This window comes from Typopeltis vanoorti, chromosome 18 (genome assembly GCF_054136105.1).
Source record: "Typopeltis vanoorti isolate ZY-2024b chromosome 18, IOZ_Tvanoo_1.0, whole genome shotgun sequence".
NCBI lineage: Eukaryota > Metazoa > Arthropoda > Arachnida > Uropygi > Thelyphonidae > Typopeltis > Typopeltis vanoorti.
In genome coordinates this window covers 89,875,989-89,895,014 of record NC_143566.1, presented here as the reverse complement: position 1 = coordinate 89,895,014, position 19,026 = coordinate 89,875,989, and the positions used below count along the sequence as shown (strand labels likewise).

General features: G+C 34.8%; 1 protein-coding gene across 2 annotated transcripts in view; it reads left to right on the top strand.

Moving 5' to 3' along the window:
- Positions 1–19,026, top strand: part of PDCD-5 (programmed cell death 5) — a 59,567-nt gene that overhangs the window by 29,918 nt on the left and 10,623 nt on the right. Inside the window, exons 3-4 of one of the 2 annotated variants that reach the window (XM_090408410.1) lie at positions 394–485; positions 4,232–4,303. In XM_090408410.1, the coding sequence (XP_090264536.1) occupies positions 394–485; positions 4,232–4,303 (164 nt within the window). The remainder of the gene's footprint in view (positions 1–393; positions 486–4,231; positions 4,304–19,026) is intronic. The other variant, XM_090408411.1, reaches the window with a different exon arrangement.

Here is a 19,026-nt window from a genome sequence, read left to right as displayed (position 1 = left end):
TGTTTCAATTTTGTCATTTGGGATAAGTGTTCTGGTGTTTGTTCTCTATAGCTCCATTCCCACTCTAGTTCTTGTAGCAGTGAAATGATATGCATTGGGAATGCTGTCCACATTTTAGAACTGCTGCTGAACTTCGGTATATTGCCATATATGCTAAACACATACATAATATATTTAAATTTTTTCATACTTGGTACAGACTGAAAGTTTACATGAAATAGTGACTGTCCCTGCTTTAGAGTATGTTTAGTTCATGTATTCAAGTTATTTTTCAAATTTTTATCATTGCATGAATAAATAATTTATTATAATTCTGTTTTTCTGCAATGGCGCTGACTTAAGTGCCATTTTCTCTTGAGTGAAAATGCCAATTAAGTTTTCATTTGTTTCTAGTAAGTACCATTGCTTTGGCGAAACCTGAAAAGGGGAAATTAGTAGAAAATATGCTAATAAATATGGCTAGAACAGGACAGATTCAAGGGAAAGTAAGTATTTTGTAATTTTCTTGAGTTATTTATAGCAGTAAGATGTATTTAATTTACATGTATCAGCACTCATGACCTCTGGTAATCTATTCCACTCACTAACCACTGCAAACAAATCCAGTCCTCACCCTCGCTAACACTACACTCTTAACTTCCAGGAGTGACCTTGTTCTCTCTCATCTGGTCATGCTGAAATTTTTCCTTTATCGGTTTTATAAACCCTCTCTTTAGCAACTTACATTTATGATATTCCCTATTTTCTGCTTATGAACTAAATTTTGTACCCCACAAAACTTTTAGTCTGTCCTTATGGGGAGCATCCCATAGTTATCACCATCTTGGTCCACTTGCCTCTAAATTCTCTCCACCATTTCCACAACCAAGAAACCCAGGTGACCAGACGTGTGCCTAGTACTCCATATGTAGCCATCTCAAAGTATTAACAGATAATGATCTCTACTTGATGAAATAACGAGACACTATAACCAGCAAAAGTTACTTTTTTGCTATAGGCAAAAACATTATCTATACTCATCACTTGCATAAAATATCCCCCCCCCCCCCCACACACACACAAAAAAAGTACTGGATTGCAATCGTTTCATGTTGACGTATTTCAGTTTGATTAAAACTATTTAATATTTTAGTATTTTAATGTTATATATGTTTAAATTTAAATGTATAATTGTGCCTTCTGAATTGGCAATAGTTTTACTACCACTGAAACGTACTGCATTTTTCTCTTATTTTTAGAATTTGCCATTTATTTTTTTCTTGATGAATTGCAATTTAATTTACAACTGACTTTCTTGCTTTAGCAAACTCATGATAGTTTACTGTAAATTTTCTTTAAAATAGCATTATGCAGTGGCAGCTTGTACGTAAGCACTGCGACACTGCAGCACCCCCAAGGAAAAAACGAAAAATTAAATTTTGTTTGTATTTATAAATAATAACAATGCTTACAACGTTATATACACGTAAATGCAATATAACATGTTAAAGGTTACAGCTTATGTTTCAACATAGATTGAATAGTTAATAATTGGAATCTATTAACGCTTTAGATTATTAAACAAATGCACTGTGATCTAACACAGCGTCGGAATTATCACGTTCGATCAGTTTCGGCTAGATTTGCCGATATTCATTTGAACTTCACTTGTCACTGCATATAACAAGTGAATCCGACACTACAAATAAATTGTATGCTTGCATGCAAAAATATTATTAAAAATTGTATTAATATTAAATTTCATATATAATATTAAAAAATATTTTTAATAAAGCAAATTTTTTAATATGTAAATTTACTTATTAATAAATTGGTTACTGATTAGGAAACAATGAATTATTTTCTTATTTTGTATATGCAGCACCCCCACTTAAAATTTTCACCAGCCACCACTGACATTATGCCTATGTAGTTTCATTTGGTACTTCTCAGTAGTTTTAGAAAAATATTGCATAGCCTTCATCTTTACCTTTTGACATATCTTTGGATAAACCTTGTGAAATTAACTATTTTATTTTAAAAATCTTTGTACTGAAATGCAGTGCTGCCTACTATGGTCTACCAGAGCAAAGGCCTTTGCCCCCAATAGGCCAGAAAGATGAAGCCAAAATACATCAAGATCTATCCCATGCAGGTACGAGGCATTCTAGAAGTCATTCGTTGGTGATGATACCAAGCCGCCAGTGTGTCCTGCAAAGCTCTAAGTGAAGATTTTAATGTGTGCCAAAGTAATGCCTATAGAAGTCAAGTCTTTGTAGCTCTCATTGCACCATACACCACGAAGGGTACCACTAGTGAAATGAGGAGCTGTCCCAAACTCCTCTTCAATCTGTCGAGCAAAGATCTGTATTCTGCCTATAATATGAGACCTTGTTCCTATGACTGACAACAAGTGGGTGTCCAGTACCCACTATCTGTGCATCAATAACCCAAACTCTTTCACCCTTCTTTGCAATTAAATTGAGCTTTCTAATACCAGCTGCTTTCCTATAGTGTGGTTCAACCACAGTCTCCCAACCTTTGTTTTTTCAACCGGTTATTTAATATGGAGACCACGACACTGTTCTAGAAAGCCACCATGTTCACAAACTGTGTTTCTATGGTGCATAATATTTCCATTTTATAGCAATTTACACATGATCCCAAATAATTCAGGTTTTCCTTTAAATATAATATGTTGAAAAGACTCAGCATATTATGTGTGCAGGAAAAAATGCTGCTTAATGTGAAATGAATTGAAACATAACAAAGCAGAAGATAATCTCAATACTGATTATTTCTTTTTTTTTTTTTTTTTTTTTTGCTATTCAATTGTTTGAAAGGCAGAAAGCTGGTGGAAGGAGAGAAAGAGAGAGAGAGAGAGGGGAGAAACTTGTTAACATTAGTCAAAGAACTACAGAGTAGGAAATATAAAATTCCAAAAGTCATCAGTAGAGGGGAAAAAAATTGTGCTTTGAATTTAGAATTGAACTGCAAAGAGGAACCAGCTGCACATGCTTGAAGAAATTTAGAGAAGGATAAGGAAATTACTAATTCCAATAAATACAGACTTTTTTAATATCTGTAAAAATGTAATGAACAGAAACTTAACATCTGTGGAAAAGAGAATGGGAGAGAGACCATCAGTCAACCTAATCATATTCTTCTACACTGGGTCAAGGATTTTTAGGAATCTCTCAGAGATTCCTAAAAATCCTTGTGAGAATAGCATTCGCTAGTGGATAGATTTGTATAGAGTTAATAGTTATTTGGTGGTAAAGTTAATACCTATAGTTAAATGAAACACCTACTTTCTTGGATACTTAGGATGTAATATTTGGAATATGTTTAAGCCAAGAGTAATCCAAGAAGAGAGAGTTTTATTTTGGAAGCATTGATATTAACCAAATTGTCAGACACCACTGAAGAATAATTTTGTAATCAGGATTTAGAGTGGTATTCTGCATATTGTATTTGCACTCAGCTAGAGAAGGTCTATGGTATACAGGGATGCTGAAGATAAAAGAACAGAGCTGTGTGGTACTTTAGCATTAGTTTCAAAATTCAAAAATAAAGATCCATCCACCAGAAAGAAAGCTAGTGACCTAGTTGCTAGAATCACAAGAGAGACCATGAGATGCCAAACCTGATTGCATGCTTCAACAATATCAAGAGAAACTACTAGTTTCTTCAGACTTTTTCATGACATTTGTCCAAAGAAAGGTGACATAAGTGAGATTATCCTATAGATTTGTAGTAGCAGAATGCTAAGTACAATTAGAACTGAACTTGAATTTGTTTCTAAATTTGTCTAGTAGCTTAGAAAGAATAGTGGATAGAAATCAATTCCTCAAAACTTTCATTTCCTCTCTCTCTGTGTGTGTGATTTGTGTTAACCACTTGTCTTCTTTTAATTTCCCAATGGTGTCTAGCATTTGATGAAATGATATTTGAAATGCATTAGCGGAGTAATCTGTTTTCAAGGTTAAATCGCAATATTGCACTTAACTGTCAGAAAATTATATGAAACCTATTTATAATTTTGTCCTGCATCATGTGCATGGAGGAAATTAGTTTTTGGTTTTTAGCAGCTTGGAGTGAAGATTGCTTTTGTTTTTTTCATCATGTGTTGGCTTCCTTTAGATATTAAGTATCTAAAGGAAGCCAACACATTAGCTATATATTTTATATCTAAAGGATATCCTTTAGATATAAAAATTATATATATATATATATTTTTTTTTTCTTTTAGCTAGTGGAATCTGAACTGATTCAGTTATTAGAGCGTGTTAATGAACAAACATCCAGGAAGACTACAGTTAAGGTATGAAACTGTTGTCTTAATTGTGGTAATTTGTAGTAAAAAATACTTGTTTCACATTAGGTAAATAACTAACATCAAAATGGGTATTTATAAACCATATTATAGGAAATCACTGAAATGAACGTGCATAGCAAGATGATAGTTTGTGTAACTAAGTTTTGCGCCATCAGAGTTAGCCATATTTTACTACTATAATAGACTAATTATAGATTAGGTGTGTGTGTAGCTCCACTGTATTACATAATTAAGCATACATACTAGCTTCCCATCAGCCATTTTCTTCGAAATTAATTTATTTTAAATTCTCGAGCATTATCACATCTTATGTTTTGGTCTTCTAAGGCCTCATTATTAATTGCATCATATACAGAGTTTGCAACATTTTGTGCTAGCTCACCAGTCAGACAGATATCTTGCTAATCATGATGTTAGTCTGGTTTATACTATCATACATGTACTGCAGTAGAAATTATTTATTGCACAATTATTTTATCTTACATATTGTAGGACGACAGTGTGAGTGAGGAATAACAGTAAGGAATTTGAAAACAAAAGAACAGGAAGGTGCATTCATTAACTCCCAACCAGCCATGATGTCTGTAGATGTCCAGCTAAATCCGGATACGATTCTGTAACACTTATTGAATAACATGGATAAGAAGTGCAATTTAGTCTCACTATTTCATCCACCTCAGCCGTAGGGAGGTTAATTTAGAATCCCTCTATATATGCAATTGCATGTTTGTTGAGTTAAAATTATTAAAATTTTGTTAGAAATAATTTGTTAAAACATAGATCTACAAAAATCAACGTAAAAAAAAAAAAAAGTATTCCAACATGAACTAAAACAACAGATATAAAAATCATAACTTTGACGACGATGCTGATCCATAAGAAAGGAATGACATTATCACCCAAAATTTTGCATTGCTCACTTGAAATAGCTGGTATACAACAGAACAGAAACAAGAAAAAATATCTGAAGAGACAATCTTGTGAAGAAACAAAAAGAAATTAATCAAGCTAATTGCTTACTGAATAAAATTGAATTCATTAAAATTGTGTGCAAAACAGTGAGAAAACATCAAAAAGATAAATATCACTGTAAACTCATGCAACAAACAGTTGAAGATGATTGCAGCCTCAAAAAAAAAAAGAAAAAAAAAGTCAAATAACAACTGAATGAATACGATGACAAACAAATCGTTGCAGTCAAATTATGAGATGGGAACATAACCAGAGAAAGGGATATGCTATATCAAAAGAATTGAAGAATTTTCCTCAATATTATATCAGGATGACAAAGCTAATTAAAACAACTATGAAATAACTGAAGTGCCACAAATTCAATCAGAAGTTATGTAGAGCATCCAGAGCATGCACAATGTAAAAGCTGCAGGTGAGGATGAAGCCATAGCTGAACTTCTAAAAGCAGGTTGGGAAGTGATTACAGAATCTTGGCAAAACTTTTTACCCTGTGTCTGAAGGAAAATGTATACAAGAGCATGGAAAAGCTATCATTATTCTGATACACAAAAAAGGTGAGGTAGTAGACTTGACCCATTGATTCATTAGTTTACTATTCTTCTTCTTCTACGCGTTATTCTCGCTTCCCATGCAGGGTCCGTGTGTTACTTTAGATGCGACTTCTTTGTTAGTACTACTCCCAACCGACCCGTCGCCTGGTCTGCCACTGGGGGGATATATTTTTGACTGTAGAGGCGTATGTTCACGGGCCGGTTTGCCTGTTTGCGGGATGAAAAACGACAGATAAACTGGCGGAAAAAACCCTACTGACCGCGCTCAAGACTGGCTAACTTGGCTATGCCTGAGGAAGATCCTCAAATTCCTCATGTCTACAACGGGAATCAAACCTGGGACACTCCTTCCCCAAGCATATGGTTGCGAAGCGCAAAGCCACTAGGCTAACCGCGCGGTCCATTAGTTTACTATTGGTGGTTAACAAAGTATTTCCAGAAGTCTTGGTTCATAGTTAGGCATTGTGCAACTGTAAACCTAGTGCAACCAAAAGAACAGGCATGATAGACCATATTCAAGTTGTACAATAGATTATTGAACAGTGTAATGAATACCAGTTACCATTTATGTCTTGGTTTTATTGATTATGAGAAAGCCATTGATTTGGTAAAAACTTGTGCAATAATTAAAGCATTACTAAACCAAGTGGAGGAGCCAATTAAGTCAGGACCATCAAATCAGCCGATACAGCAGAAGCAGATGCAACCTCAGAAATTCATTTCACTGGAAATGTATGCACTGTGGAAATACATGGTCACACAATCCTCAAAACTATTGTGATTATAGGAAATATTCAGACTTTTTGATTGGGAAGAAAAACATTTGAAGATAAATGGAAGACATTTAAGCCATTTATGCTTTTCAGATAACATAGTTATGTTTATTTCAAGTCCACATTAATTGCAGCACATATCTGTGACGACCAAAATGCTAGTTGGCTTAAAGAGAAACCTAAAGAAGATTCAAATTATGTTTCATAGTTATGCAACCAAAAATAATAAAAATCAATGACAGTGAAATTGAATAAATGGATCATTACATATACTTAGAACAGTGGATATCAGTGGAACAAAATACCATGGAAGAAAGCATATAATGATCAATGCTTGGGTGGAATGTATTTGGAAAATTAATCACTATTCAAAGGCCAATTGCCTATGCCTGAAAAGAAAAGTTTTTAAGTGCATTGCATTCTCCCTATGTTGTCATATGAGTATGAATCATGTATATTAAATGCAAAGGAAACTCAAAAAATAAGAGCCATACAAATTAATATGGAAAGACATGGTTGTGATCACAAGACTGGATCACAAAAGGAATACTTGGATAAGAAATCAAACAGGGGGTGCTTAAGGGTCAAAGCTGTATAACTGAGAGGAGACCTCCACATAGCCTTTAACAGAATGCGGAGAACCGACCAGTGCTTCTGACCTAATGTCCAATCCTCACCTTCTCGTGGTGCACCCTGTTGGGTATCTACTTGGATACTGAACGAACGAGGATGGGCTGGCAATTTGGGATTTAGCCGACCAAATTGTATTCTTATTGGTTAAACCAAAATAAAACCGTTGTTTTCGCCAGGGAACCAGGGCGAACAGCGAAAAGTCAGCTACTGGAACAAATCTGAAAACAAACCCCAACTCAACATCACCAGAGTTAAAGATCAGTACTATCAATGTAAGAAGCCTGAATGGCAAAGAAATGGAGCTAGCTGAGGAATTAGATAAGTACCAGATCGACATAATAGGGGTGACTGAAACAAAAAAGACCAAAACTGGTGAGATCTTTCTGAGCAATAAATACAAAATGTTATATTCAGGCAATGACAATCAAGGAAAAGAAGGAGTAGCCATAGTATTCAACACAAAATACGAGGCTAATCTTCTTGAATGGCAGTCAGTCTCAAGATACGAGAATGGGGAACTGGACAATGAGACTTATTTGTGCCTATGGTCCCACAGAAGGTTCTACTAAGGTAGAAGTGGAGGAGTTTTTTGAGGCTTTAGAAAAAAGCAACAGACACAATGAAAAATGAAAAGTTGGTCCTTGTTGGGGATCTAAATAGCAGAGTTGGAAATGATTGTGAGACATACAAAAATATTTAGGGAAAATTTGGAGAAAAGAGCAAAGCTAATAATAATGGCAAATATCTGTTGGATTTCTGCTCAGGACATGGACTGGTTATTACTAACACCATGTTCCAACATAAAAATGTGCACAAATTCACATGGAGAGAAGAGGCTAGGAATAAGAAAAGTCTCATTGACTATGTTATTGTTGATAGTGATGTTTTCTCCCTGGTGCAGGACACCAGAGTGTACAGAGGATTTGAAATTGGAAGTGATCACTATTTAGTCTTGAGCAGGATAAAATTGAATTTCATATTGAAAAGAATAACATGTAAGAAAGTTTTAAAGCGAATAAAAGTTGAGCAGCTCTCAGATGTGAACTGTAGACTAAAATACACAAAGATTATTGAAGAAAAAATGAAAGAGCTTGAGAACAGGAATCAAACCTTGGAGATTCAGTGGCAAACTCTGAAGAAAACATTGATTGATTCTGCCAGAGAGGCATGTGGTGAGGTTGTCTGTAAGGATAAAAAAATCAGAACTCCCTGGTGGACACAGGAAGTTAAACAGGCAGTGAAGGAAAAGAAGAAAGCATATCAAAAGTTCTTGTCAAATAAGTCAGCTTGTGCTCTTACAGAATATAGAGACAAATGCAAGAATGCTAAACACTGTGTAAAACTAGCTAAACAAAAGTCATGGGAGGACTTTGGCAAGAATATAGAAAATAAATATCAACAAGGTGGCAAAATATTCTGGAGGTTGTTGAAGAAGCTTAAGAATGGAGGAAAGAGTGCTGTAAAAGGAATTAGCGATGATAAAGGTGACATGAAAACGGGAGAAAAAGATATCCTTGAAGTATGGAGTAATTACTTTGAAAAACTGCTAAATGAAACAAGCAGTGATGACAGCACAGTGATAAAAAACACTGACCAGGCATGCAGTCAGGAATACATATCCATACTTGAAGTAGAAAAAGCCATCAAAGGCTTGAAATGTGGAAAGACAGCAGAAGTAGATGATATTCGACCAGAAATGCTGAAGTATGGTGGTATAAGAGTCTTACAGTGGCTGCACTGCATAGTTCAGAAAGCCTGGACAGAGGGACAAATTCCCGATGATTGGAGTAGAGCTCTCATAGTAACCATATATAAAAAAGGGAAATAAAACTGCATGTGAGAATTACAGAGGTATTTCCCTACTGAGTGTTCCTGGCAAGATCTATGCAAGTATACTTGAGAAACGGTTGAGAAGAATTGTGGAAGAAAAGCTTGGTGAAGAACAAGCTGGATTCAGGCCAAATAGAGGCTGTCAGGATCAGATCTTCACTTTACGACAAATAGTCGAGAAAGCATGGGAATATAACAAAGATATGTATTTAAGTTTTGTTGATTTGGAAAAGGCATATGACAAGGTGCCAAGAGAGAAGCTATTCAATACGCTGCAGTTATATGGTGTCAATGGGGCATTATATCAAGCAATACTTAGTCTTTATTTGAGTTGTAAGTCAGCTGTTAGAATTGAAGGAAGTACAGGAAGATGGTTTAATGTTAAATCTGGTGTGAGACAAGGATGTACATTATCCCCTCTGTTATTCATTATCTATATGGATCACATTATGAAGGAAAGTGGTATTAAACATGATATCAAATTTGGAGATGTTAATGTCAGCTCTTTGCTTTATGCAGACCATGTTATACTTCTAAATAAATCTGCTACATGTCTGCAAGATTCTCTGACTAAATTGAATTACTGTTGTAATAGATATGGTATGAAGGTCAGCAATAAAAAGACAAAGACAATGAAAATAGGCAGAATCATTGAAAATGTCAACTGTGTTGTGAATGGAGAACCTGTGGAACAAGTAAAACATTTCAGCTATTTAGGCACGATTTTTACTGAAGATGGTAAATTAAATATAGAAATAGACAACAGAATCAGCAAAGCTGGAATGGTAGGAAGTCAATTGAATAAATTCATATGGAATAAGAGAGAAATTAGTCGGAACACTAAATTAGCTGTATACAAGACTGTGTTCAAACCAGTTTTAACTTATGGTTCTGAGAGCTGGGTCAGAAGTAAAACACTTGACCAAAGACTAGAGACCACAGATATGAGAGTCCTGAGAAAGATTATAGGCATGAACAGATGGCATCAATGGCAATATCATATTAAAAACGAGGATATTAGGAAATAACTTGACATTGTCAACATCCAGGAATGTGTTAGCAGAGCTAATCTCAGGTGGTATGGTCACTTAAACAGAATGGGCGAGGAAAGATTAGCAAAACAAGTGTTCTCTGCCAGGTTGGCAGCAAAAAGACCCAGAGGAAGACCAAGATATAGGTGGATTGATACGGTGCAAAATGCTTTAGACAATAGAAATATAAGATCTGATAATGTTGGAGTCTTGACAAGTAACAGACTGATTTGGAGGAAAATTGTAGATAGGAAATTAATAATGATGTAATTTTTTTTCATGTAGTACTATCATATCCTGTACACCCCTTGAGGGTACATGGCAGGAATTTGATGATGATGATGATGAAATCAAACAGAATCTCTGACATTATAGAAAGAGTTAAACATCTGAAGTTGGCTGGGCATGTTGCTTGAAGAAAAGACCAACAGTGGACAAAAGAAGTGTTGGAAATGGATTCCACGAGAGGATAAACAACCATAGTGTTGACCAAAATAATGATGAATTGATGAAATTATCATATTTCTAGGAATGACAGGGCTTCATTTGTTAATTCTTGGGTGTCTGTGTTTTCAGTGTTTCCCTTTTTCAGCTTTGCCCAGATCTACCTTCTGTGCCTTCTCTTCAAATTTTGTATTACCTATGTCTTTAACATATGTCTCTTTAAGTCATCTTAGAATTGTGGACAAATTTTCTTCTATACTCCATTCATAATCATACACTTGCCACAAAATGATATTGATAGCATCTTTGATATTAAATGCTTTCCAAATCTCTTTCTATTGGTCATTGCCACATAACAAAAGAACTCTTTGGGATTTCCTTTGGCCTTTTCAGCTAGATTCTTGTAATTTGATTTTGTCTTCCTTACCTTGTTGGTTACCTTTCTTGCCAAAGCCTTGCTCATGTGCTTGCTGATCACCTTTCCCTTTATATATCGTTGTTTTGGAGCTCTTACTTAATGATACTACACTTTTCCATCTAACTCCTACCTGATTTATGCTACCTTGTGTGTATATATAGTCTTATATTATTTTTGATTCCATGTTGATTATCTCTTGTGCACTGCTTTAAGCTGCCTTCTAAGTTTGTCATAATTGCCTTCCTTGTAGTTCTATCCCTTCTTAGCTGAAAATTCCATGTTTCACAACCTCTCAAATCAAGATCACATGATCTCTGTAGTTGCATCCCCATAATAATGACTCGACCTACATTCATTGTGTCAATTTGCTAATACATATCTTTCATTGTGTGTTTTCCTGATCTCTGTTATGTCATCATCAAGCTTAAGTCCTTAAAACATACAACTCTTTTCATCACCAATTCAGATAGAGGCAAGGTACAGGATGGAAGAGAATATTATAGGAAGATTTCTTTATTGCTTCATGATTATTCTATTTATATTTACAAACTCCTCTCATCTGATTTAAAGGAAAAAACACTCAAGACATTTAATGCACATCCCCTTAAATTATGGTTATGGTCCTGACAAATTATACCAACAGATTGAAGGTACCCTAGTAAGGAATCCTATCTCACTCATTAAATCTGGATATCCATAAGGCCTAGTATTCTTTAACAACAGATCCTAAGACTTGTCGATTGTATTTGTTGTCCCACGTATAAATTATCTGAGCATTTGTTAATTTTGCTTTCTGCTTTCATAGGAAAGTCCATCTCTCATATTAAGAACACTCTGGACTTTAAGAACAAAATTCATAGATGGATATACAGGGTTGCTCTAATTAAAGAGAAGGTGTTCAGTAGCAAAAAATGTATTGAACCAAACTTGGTGTAAGTACACTCTGAAAAATGGGATTTTGATTTACAGAGATAAGAAATAGTACAAAATTCTGCTACTAGGGGACATTTAACTCTATAAGTGTGTGGTTTGAGATTAAACAGTAATCCTAGACGAGACGAAACAAATCAATTTTCGTGTTCATAATACGAACACATATTGAACTACATCTGTAATTCTTACAGATGTAATTCAGTATGGCCTCCTTTCAGATGTTCTACATTATAGCAAAATATAAGTAAGTTAATAAAATATCTTTTTTATAAAATAGTTCATTTGGTGTTGTTAATACTGTTAAAAATAAATCATGAATGAATAAATTATACTAACAGGTCGAAGGATTCTCCAGTGGAGAATCCTCCCTCACCCACAGTTGCAGATTATTTTATGAGATGATAAATATCATCTCCTGAATGATATTTCTACCAAACCTGTGTTATGGTATTGGTATGTTAATGACATCTTTGTAATTTGTAATGACTATTCTAAGGCCTGGAAATTGTATTTAAGATAAATACAATTCACCACACAGAATACAGGTTACGTTAGTAAGAGAGAGAAAGAATGAAAACCTGCTCTTTTTGGATTTGCTGATTCTTTGGAAGAAAACTCATCAGGGCATTACATTGTCTCACTATCATCCTAGGCAGAAAAGTGGGACTATTATAACCTTTCTATAAATGACTTACTACATCAAGAGTTACGTTACATTAAACCAACATTCTTGGCAAATTGTTTCAATGAGACCTTTATCGATAAAGCATTCAACAATAATAGGCTGCTGCTTCTGCTCAATTGCTAAAATTTCCAAGCCACTCAACATCTATGTAGCATTTCATTCTGTCCAAAAAAATCTCCACCACTTTTCTTTCTTGACCTAAAGCCAAGCTTCTGCCACTAAACTTTTCATGCATTTATCAGATTACTAATTCTTTTGGTTCATCTTATTTGGTACAATTTGGATAATCTGTCTATGATTATCCAAATTGTCTGCATAAGAGTAGATTCTTATGGAATATGTTATAATGAAAAACTGAAGCATTATTATATTGTCCCAACCTGAACAGATATGAATGGCCTGTGCTTATCTCTCTTATGGAACATTGTACTTCACTCTGTTAATCTTTCTTAGGGTTTTTAATCCAGGAATTTAATGAATGTTATCTTGCTAAAGCTGTCATGGCACTGTTTGAAATCTTTCTGTCAATCAGGGTTTATTATTTTCTGTTATGTTTTTAATGCCAAGGGAAGCATATGATACATGGGCAAAAATTCTATGTTTAAATACTCAATTTAAACTGTCTTCTATGACTTATTTTAATTATATTACAATGCCAAACAAATAAATGATAAAAAAAAAAAGATGTTTATTATTAACTGGCTTGTATTTTTCTGCATTTCAGACCACCTTCAGAGCAAAAACAACATGATGCACTTTACATGCAATGAGTAAATGAAACAATTCAAATTGTAACAGACAGAAGATGTAAAGTCCTAATTTTGCCCTCTCTAATGGTGTAAAGATAAGTCTCCCAAATTTTTGATAAATTAATGCCTACTTACAGGTTAGGAGAGTGTTTCATAGCTATGGCTGACTCTACAAATAATCTTTCTGACTGTAACGACTTCTATATAGCACAATGGTTTCCTCCATGTTGTAATATTGTGGAAAGGGGTGTCCAGACTTGCCATAATAATGGTAGGGAATGCATGTGTTATATTCTCCAAGGTGGATGTTAACAGATCTTCCAGTCTGTCCATAGTAGGCCAAGTCACAGGAAATTTCATACACTCCAGGATATGCTAGGGGATAGAGTATATCCTAGGAGAGTGTATCAGAGTAGCTAATTCAATATGTGGTGCTGTCATATTTTGTAAGCATGTTAATAAACATCTTTTGTATAATTTAGTTTGTTTAGTGTTGTAATATTGTTAAAATAAGTTATTAGTAACGTTTAATGCCTAATCTTGTCTATTAGATTAAACTGTCTTCAATTTTTTTTATTTTGTGAGATTGTCTACTTATGTTTTCCTGAAACAACATTCACTTTAAACAGCAGTTCCAAGTGCTGTTTAAAGTGTCTGATTCGCTCTTATTTCATATACATTTATTTAACTTGCTCCCCACCATATTAGCATTCCTTATTCTGTTATCTATTTTTTAATCAATTGCCATTTTCAGTGAAATGTTCTTGAATAGCTAAAATATATTTCCTTACTCCAGTGAGTTGGTTTTTCAATTCTTGTCCATTTTCGTAATTTTTGTTTTTATTTCTGATATAATAGTTAAGAGTGGTACATCTTTTTTTATCTGCATAAATGGTTGAGTTTGAATGCCTCCAATTTTGATTTCAAGTTTAATACCACTCTTTTTTATAATGTGGCCTTATAAATGATAACAGTAAAGATAGTTTTCACCCTTATACCTAACATGAAATGCTCTTCCTATATACTTCTTTCAAACCTAAATGCTGATGTACAGCTTAAATATAGGCTTGACAAAATTAATAAAACACTTAGGAAATGTAGTGTAACTTGTGCAGTTTGTGATGATGCAGGGCAAAATTCAGTATGGTAGTATACAATACAATTACAATACCATGAGGAGACAACAAGAAATGCCAGACAGATATAAGGGACATTACTCGGGGTGCATGTAAAAATTACCAAAAATATTGCATTATACGGTGTTAATATGCTTGAAAATATTATATGGGCTACTCCATGGAGTCCTTTGACTCATTAATATAGGCCCTAAACATCATGTCAAACACTATTCAACATTTGCACAGTATTTATCATTATGCTTTGAACTCATTCACAGTCATTCCACCCGCAACACTCTGGTAACCTATTTCACTCATTTACCACTCTCCAAGCAAAAATTCTGTCTTGATACCCCTGCTAAACTGGAAGAACTAGGGATAGTCCTTAGTTCTTTCATCACCAGACCTGTTCTGAAAGTTCCTCTGTATTAATCTTGCAAAACCCTTCAGTAATTTGTATGTCTCAATTAGTGTTTCCAAATTCCCGACACTTTGGAACCTTCAGGAGTCGAGAACAGGAAATCGTATTTCCCGAGAATTCCCGAAATAATCTTTTTTATTTAATTTTTGTTGATCATCTGTAATAATGGCTATAACAGTAAATGTTAATAAACAGAAAAGTCGTAGAGAAGGTGGGGCAACCGGGGTTCGTGGCCCCGGCGCAGTCTTTCATAGGTTTCAAGACACTCCTATATGTAAAAGGTCAAAGCAAAAAATGAGTAAATGAAATTTCCTAAATGGAGATCGACCGGAATTTCATGACTCTTGCCCTGAGAGCTAAACAGGGGTCACTACAGTATCATTTTGACTAGGTTTCTGTTATATTTCAGGTTTTCTCAAAATATAAACAATGTAATTAATGCAAACTTTATTTAGCCAAACCTCATAGTATACAGTGAGTTTTTACATATATTACACAATGTATTAACATTCCCAATCTCATTTGAATATTTTATTTATTAAATTAAACATTAATAGAAAACAAATGCAAATATTATTCATTTGAAAATTAAAATATACTTCAAATAGTTTTTATTTGTCATTTTTAAAATGAAACTTTAAAAAACATAGAGCATTAATTGCCCGATCAGACAATCGTGATCTTCGCTTTGTAACAAATACTTGATGTGGAAAAATTTCTTTCATTTTCTATAGACGAATTGTTCTACAAGCATAAAGTGCCTCTAAAAGCATCTTCAAGTTGGAAGTGAGAGAATGTGTTGCTTCATATAAGCTCATTTCCTTCCTTAGAGAAGCAAATATTTTGTCTGCATGCATAGGGCCAGGCTTTGATGTCGAAATTGATATTGCTTTAGTCAATTCACTCTTCAGATCAGATTCTGATTTAATGTCAGAACTCTCTGTAAGGACATCCTTTATTTCTTTTATTGGAACTTCTTCTGCTGTAAATGTTCCTTTAAAAAGTCTTTCCATTAATGACTTCGCCAATCGTGCAATTTCATTCTTACTTGACAAGGCAAAAAATTCATCCTCTTCCATCTCACATAAACAACTAACATTGCTCAAGTACTTTGTGAGAGACACAAGATCTCTATTTCTACATTTAACCAATTCAAATTTTATTTCCTTTAAAAGCATTTGGCTCATTGAAGAATTCTGTTTTTCTAAATTACTGAACAGGAACTTAAAAATTCCTTCACTTTTGAGAATATTAGCTTCTATATTGCTTAAGGCTTCAACTGCTAATCTTACAGGTTGTAAGCAATTCAATATACCTCTCAATATTTCATAATACTCCTTTCCATAAGTGATCAAGTTTCAGCTCTCGTAAAACAGTCTTAATCTCTTTAAATCTCAGTCTTTAAAAATCTCTCTATCATTCTCTCCAGTGTGTAGTTCTGTCTTTTCACTCTTGGTTATTTCTTGTTGCAAAAGAGAATTTTTTTACTGGAGAATATTTAAATATGTTCCTAATTCTTCGTACTCTGCTAATTGCCGAAGATAGATCATCTTGCAAATCATACTGATCAGCTCAGGCCACACCATCTAACTCAGAATCACTGTTATCATCTTTATCGTATTCAGAATCTGTATTGAATTCACTATCACTGCTATAGGTCACTTGATGCTTCACCTTTCAACTTTTTAACATAAAATACTTTTGTTACAGCTAGATGTAGCGCATGGTTGTAGCAGTACTGTTGAATAGTCAGTGATAATTTTCGGAATTTTTCCATCACAGCTGCACCATCACTTGTAATTGCAACCGCATCACTTTCAAGTTTTAACTAAAAGTTTTCTAATCTTTCATGAAGCAAGGAAACCACTTTTTCCACAAGGCAGTTCCCATGTATTCTTATTAAACCAAGGTTCATAGAGGCTTCATTGCAGTATACGTGAACATTCTTGCAACTGGTCCACTTGTCTATTGAAATACTCAGTTTTTTATTATCACATTTGAATACTTCCAGTTTCTGGATGTACAGTTGTTTCACTTTACTGTAATAATTATGTATTAGTGTCATAACTGAAGATGGACTTCTTGGCAACTGCATTCCTTTGCTTGTGAAACTTTCCATAATAAACTCACTTTTTGTGATGGTGTTGACTGATATCCCATCCAAGGCTGCTAATTTGTTTACGGTTTCTTCTAAATCCAGTCCCTTAACATAATGTAAAATTGTTGTTTGTCTCTTAGAAGATGAAGGCATTGGCTCATCATTATTCAATTCAGACTGTTTTTTTCCTTTTCATTCCATGAATGTATACTAGGTGCCTATGTAGACCGCTGGTTGATGATGCTTTGCATTGCAAAGTTTTGGAGCATATCTGGCAACGAGCTGATTCATTATCTTTATCTTTTCTAAAATATTCCCAACATTCTTTATACTCTTTACTCATTGTGACGGCAATCTATAAAAAAACTATTAAAATATGATTTATAATTTAATAAAAAAATAACTTATTAAAAATTTTCCTGATTTCCTGACCAAATTTTCTTGGGATTCAGGAACGGGAAAACGAAAAAAATTCCCGAGAATGGGCGTGAAAGAATTCACGCCCGGAAACCCTAGTTTCAATCATATCACCCCTTTCCTGGGGTGATATGATTGAACCAATTTCTGTAACCCACAGATCTTCAACCTGTCTTCATAAGGTTCATTCCATAGACCTGCTACCATCTTGGTCACTCTCCTCCAGATCCTGTTCACTTCCTCATCCCAAGAAACCCACATGACCAAATCTGCACATAGCAATCGAGATAGGGTCTTACCAAAGCTCTGTAAAGAGGTATAATAACAACCTGCTTGTCTTTGCTTATCATGGTATTCTTCAGTAACCGAGTAATCCACTGAGCTGCTTTAGTCACTTTTGCAATATATGTCCTCTAAACTTTAACTCCCTATCCACTAACATCCCTACTTCCCTTGTTTATCAATTTCCTGAGGTATGGTTCCATCACTGTGGTCCACAGCTGATATTTTCAACCCCAAAATGCATAACCTTACACTTTGCCACATTTAACTGACATCCATTTTTCTTCATCCAGACTGCCAGTCTATCCAAATCATCCTGCAAAATTTTAACATTTTTATGGTCTGCACAGTTAGCCTAGTGGCTGTGTGCTTTGCAACCATATGCCTGTGGAAGGAGTGTCCTAGGTTTGATTCCTGTCTGTGACATGAGGAGCTGAAGGATCTTCCTCAGCCATAGCCAAGTTAGCATAGACAGTTGGGCTTTTTTTCCTGCAGTTTATCCTGGGGTCCCGCAAAGCAGGCAAACTGGCCTTGAGAACTCAACACTGCAGGACATAAGATACACTGGGGCATCTGATCACCTTATCCTGTGAACAGTTTGAAGTCTGATGATTGATAAACTCTCGACACTGCAAAGTAAAAGAGTGTAAAAGGAAGATGAGATTATTAACTATTGCTGTATACCGAATTTTGCACACCAGCAAACTACTGAATAGTTTCTCTGAGATCCTTTCCTATATCATTAGTATACAAATTAAATAGTAGCAGCCCAAGAACAGAGCCTTGTGACACGACACTAGTTGCAAGCTTTCATCTGGACTCTACTTCAGAATAAACTGTTCTTTGATATTTCTCCATCAACTGCACCCTTATCCACTTAACCAGCTTTATATCCATCCCCATGTGCTGCAATTTATATTCTATGCAGTATCCTATCAAAAGCTTTTGCAAAGTCCTGCCATATCACTAAACCCATTATCTTTATCCAACTCAGCTGTCACTGTATTATAAAATGTGAGCAAGTTACTGAGGCATGACCTACCCTTCACAAAACCATGTTGCCCCCCCATATAGTATCCCTTTTCTGTCTATCCATTCCTGTAATTTGCTCTTGACTAACTTCTCCAGTACCTTGGCTATAATGTCCTAGATACCTGTCACAGGATCTGATGGGGAAAAAAGTCACTTTTCCTCACTGAAGCATGTTTAAATTTGAATGGTTTCGAATTTACTTCTGCCCTCATGAATTTTCCTAATATGAGCAAATATGGTTGTATCGAACCTACCTCTCACATGAGAAACTCGCAACTGCAGATAATCAGCTCAGTGGTCACATACCAGAGCCAATTGATG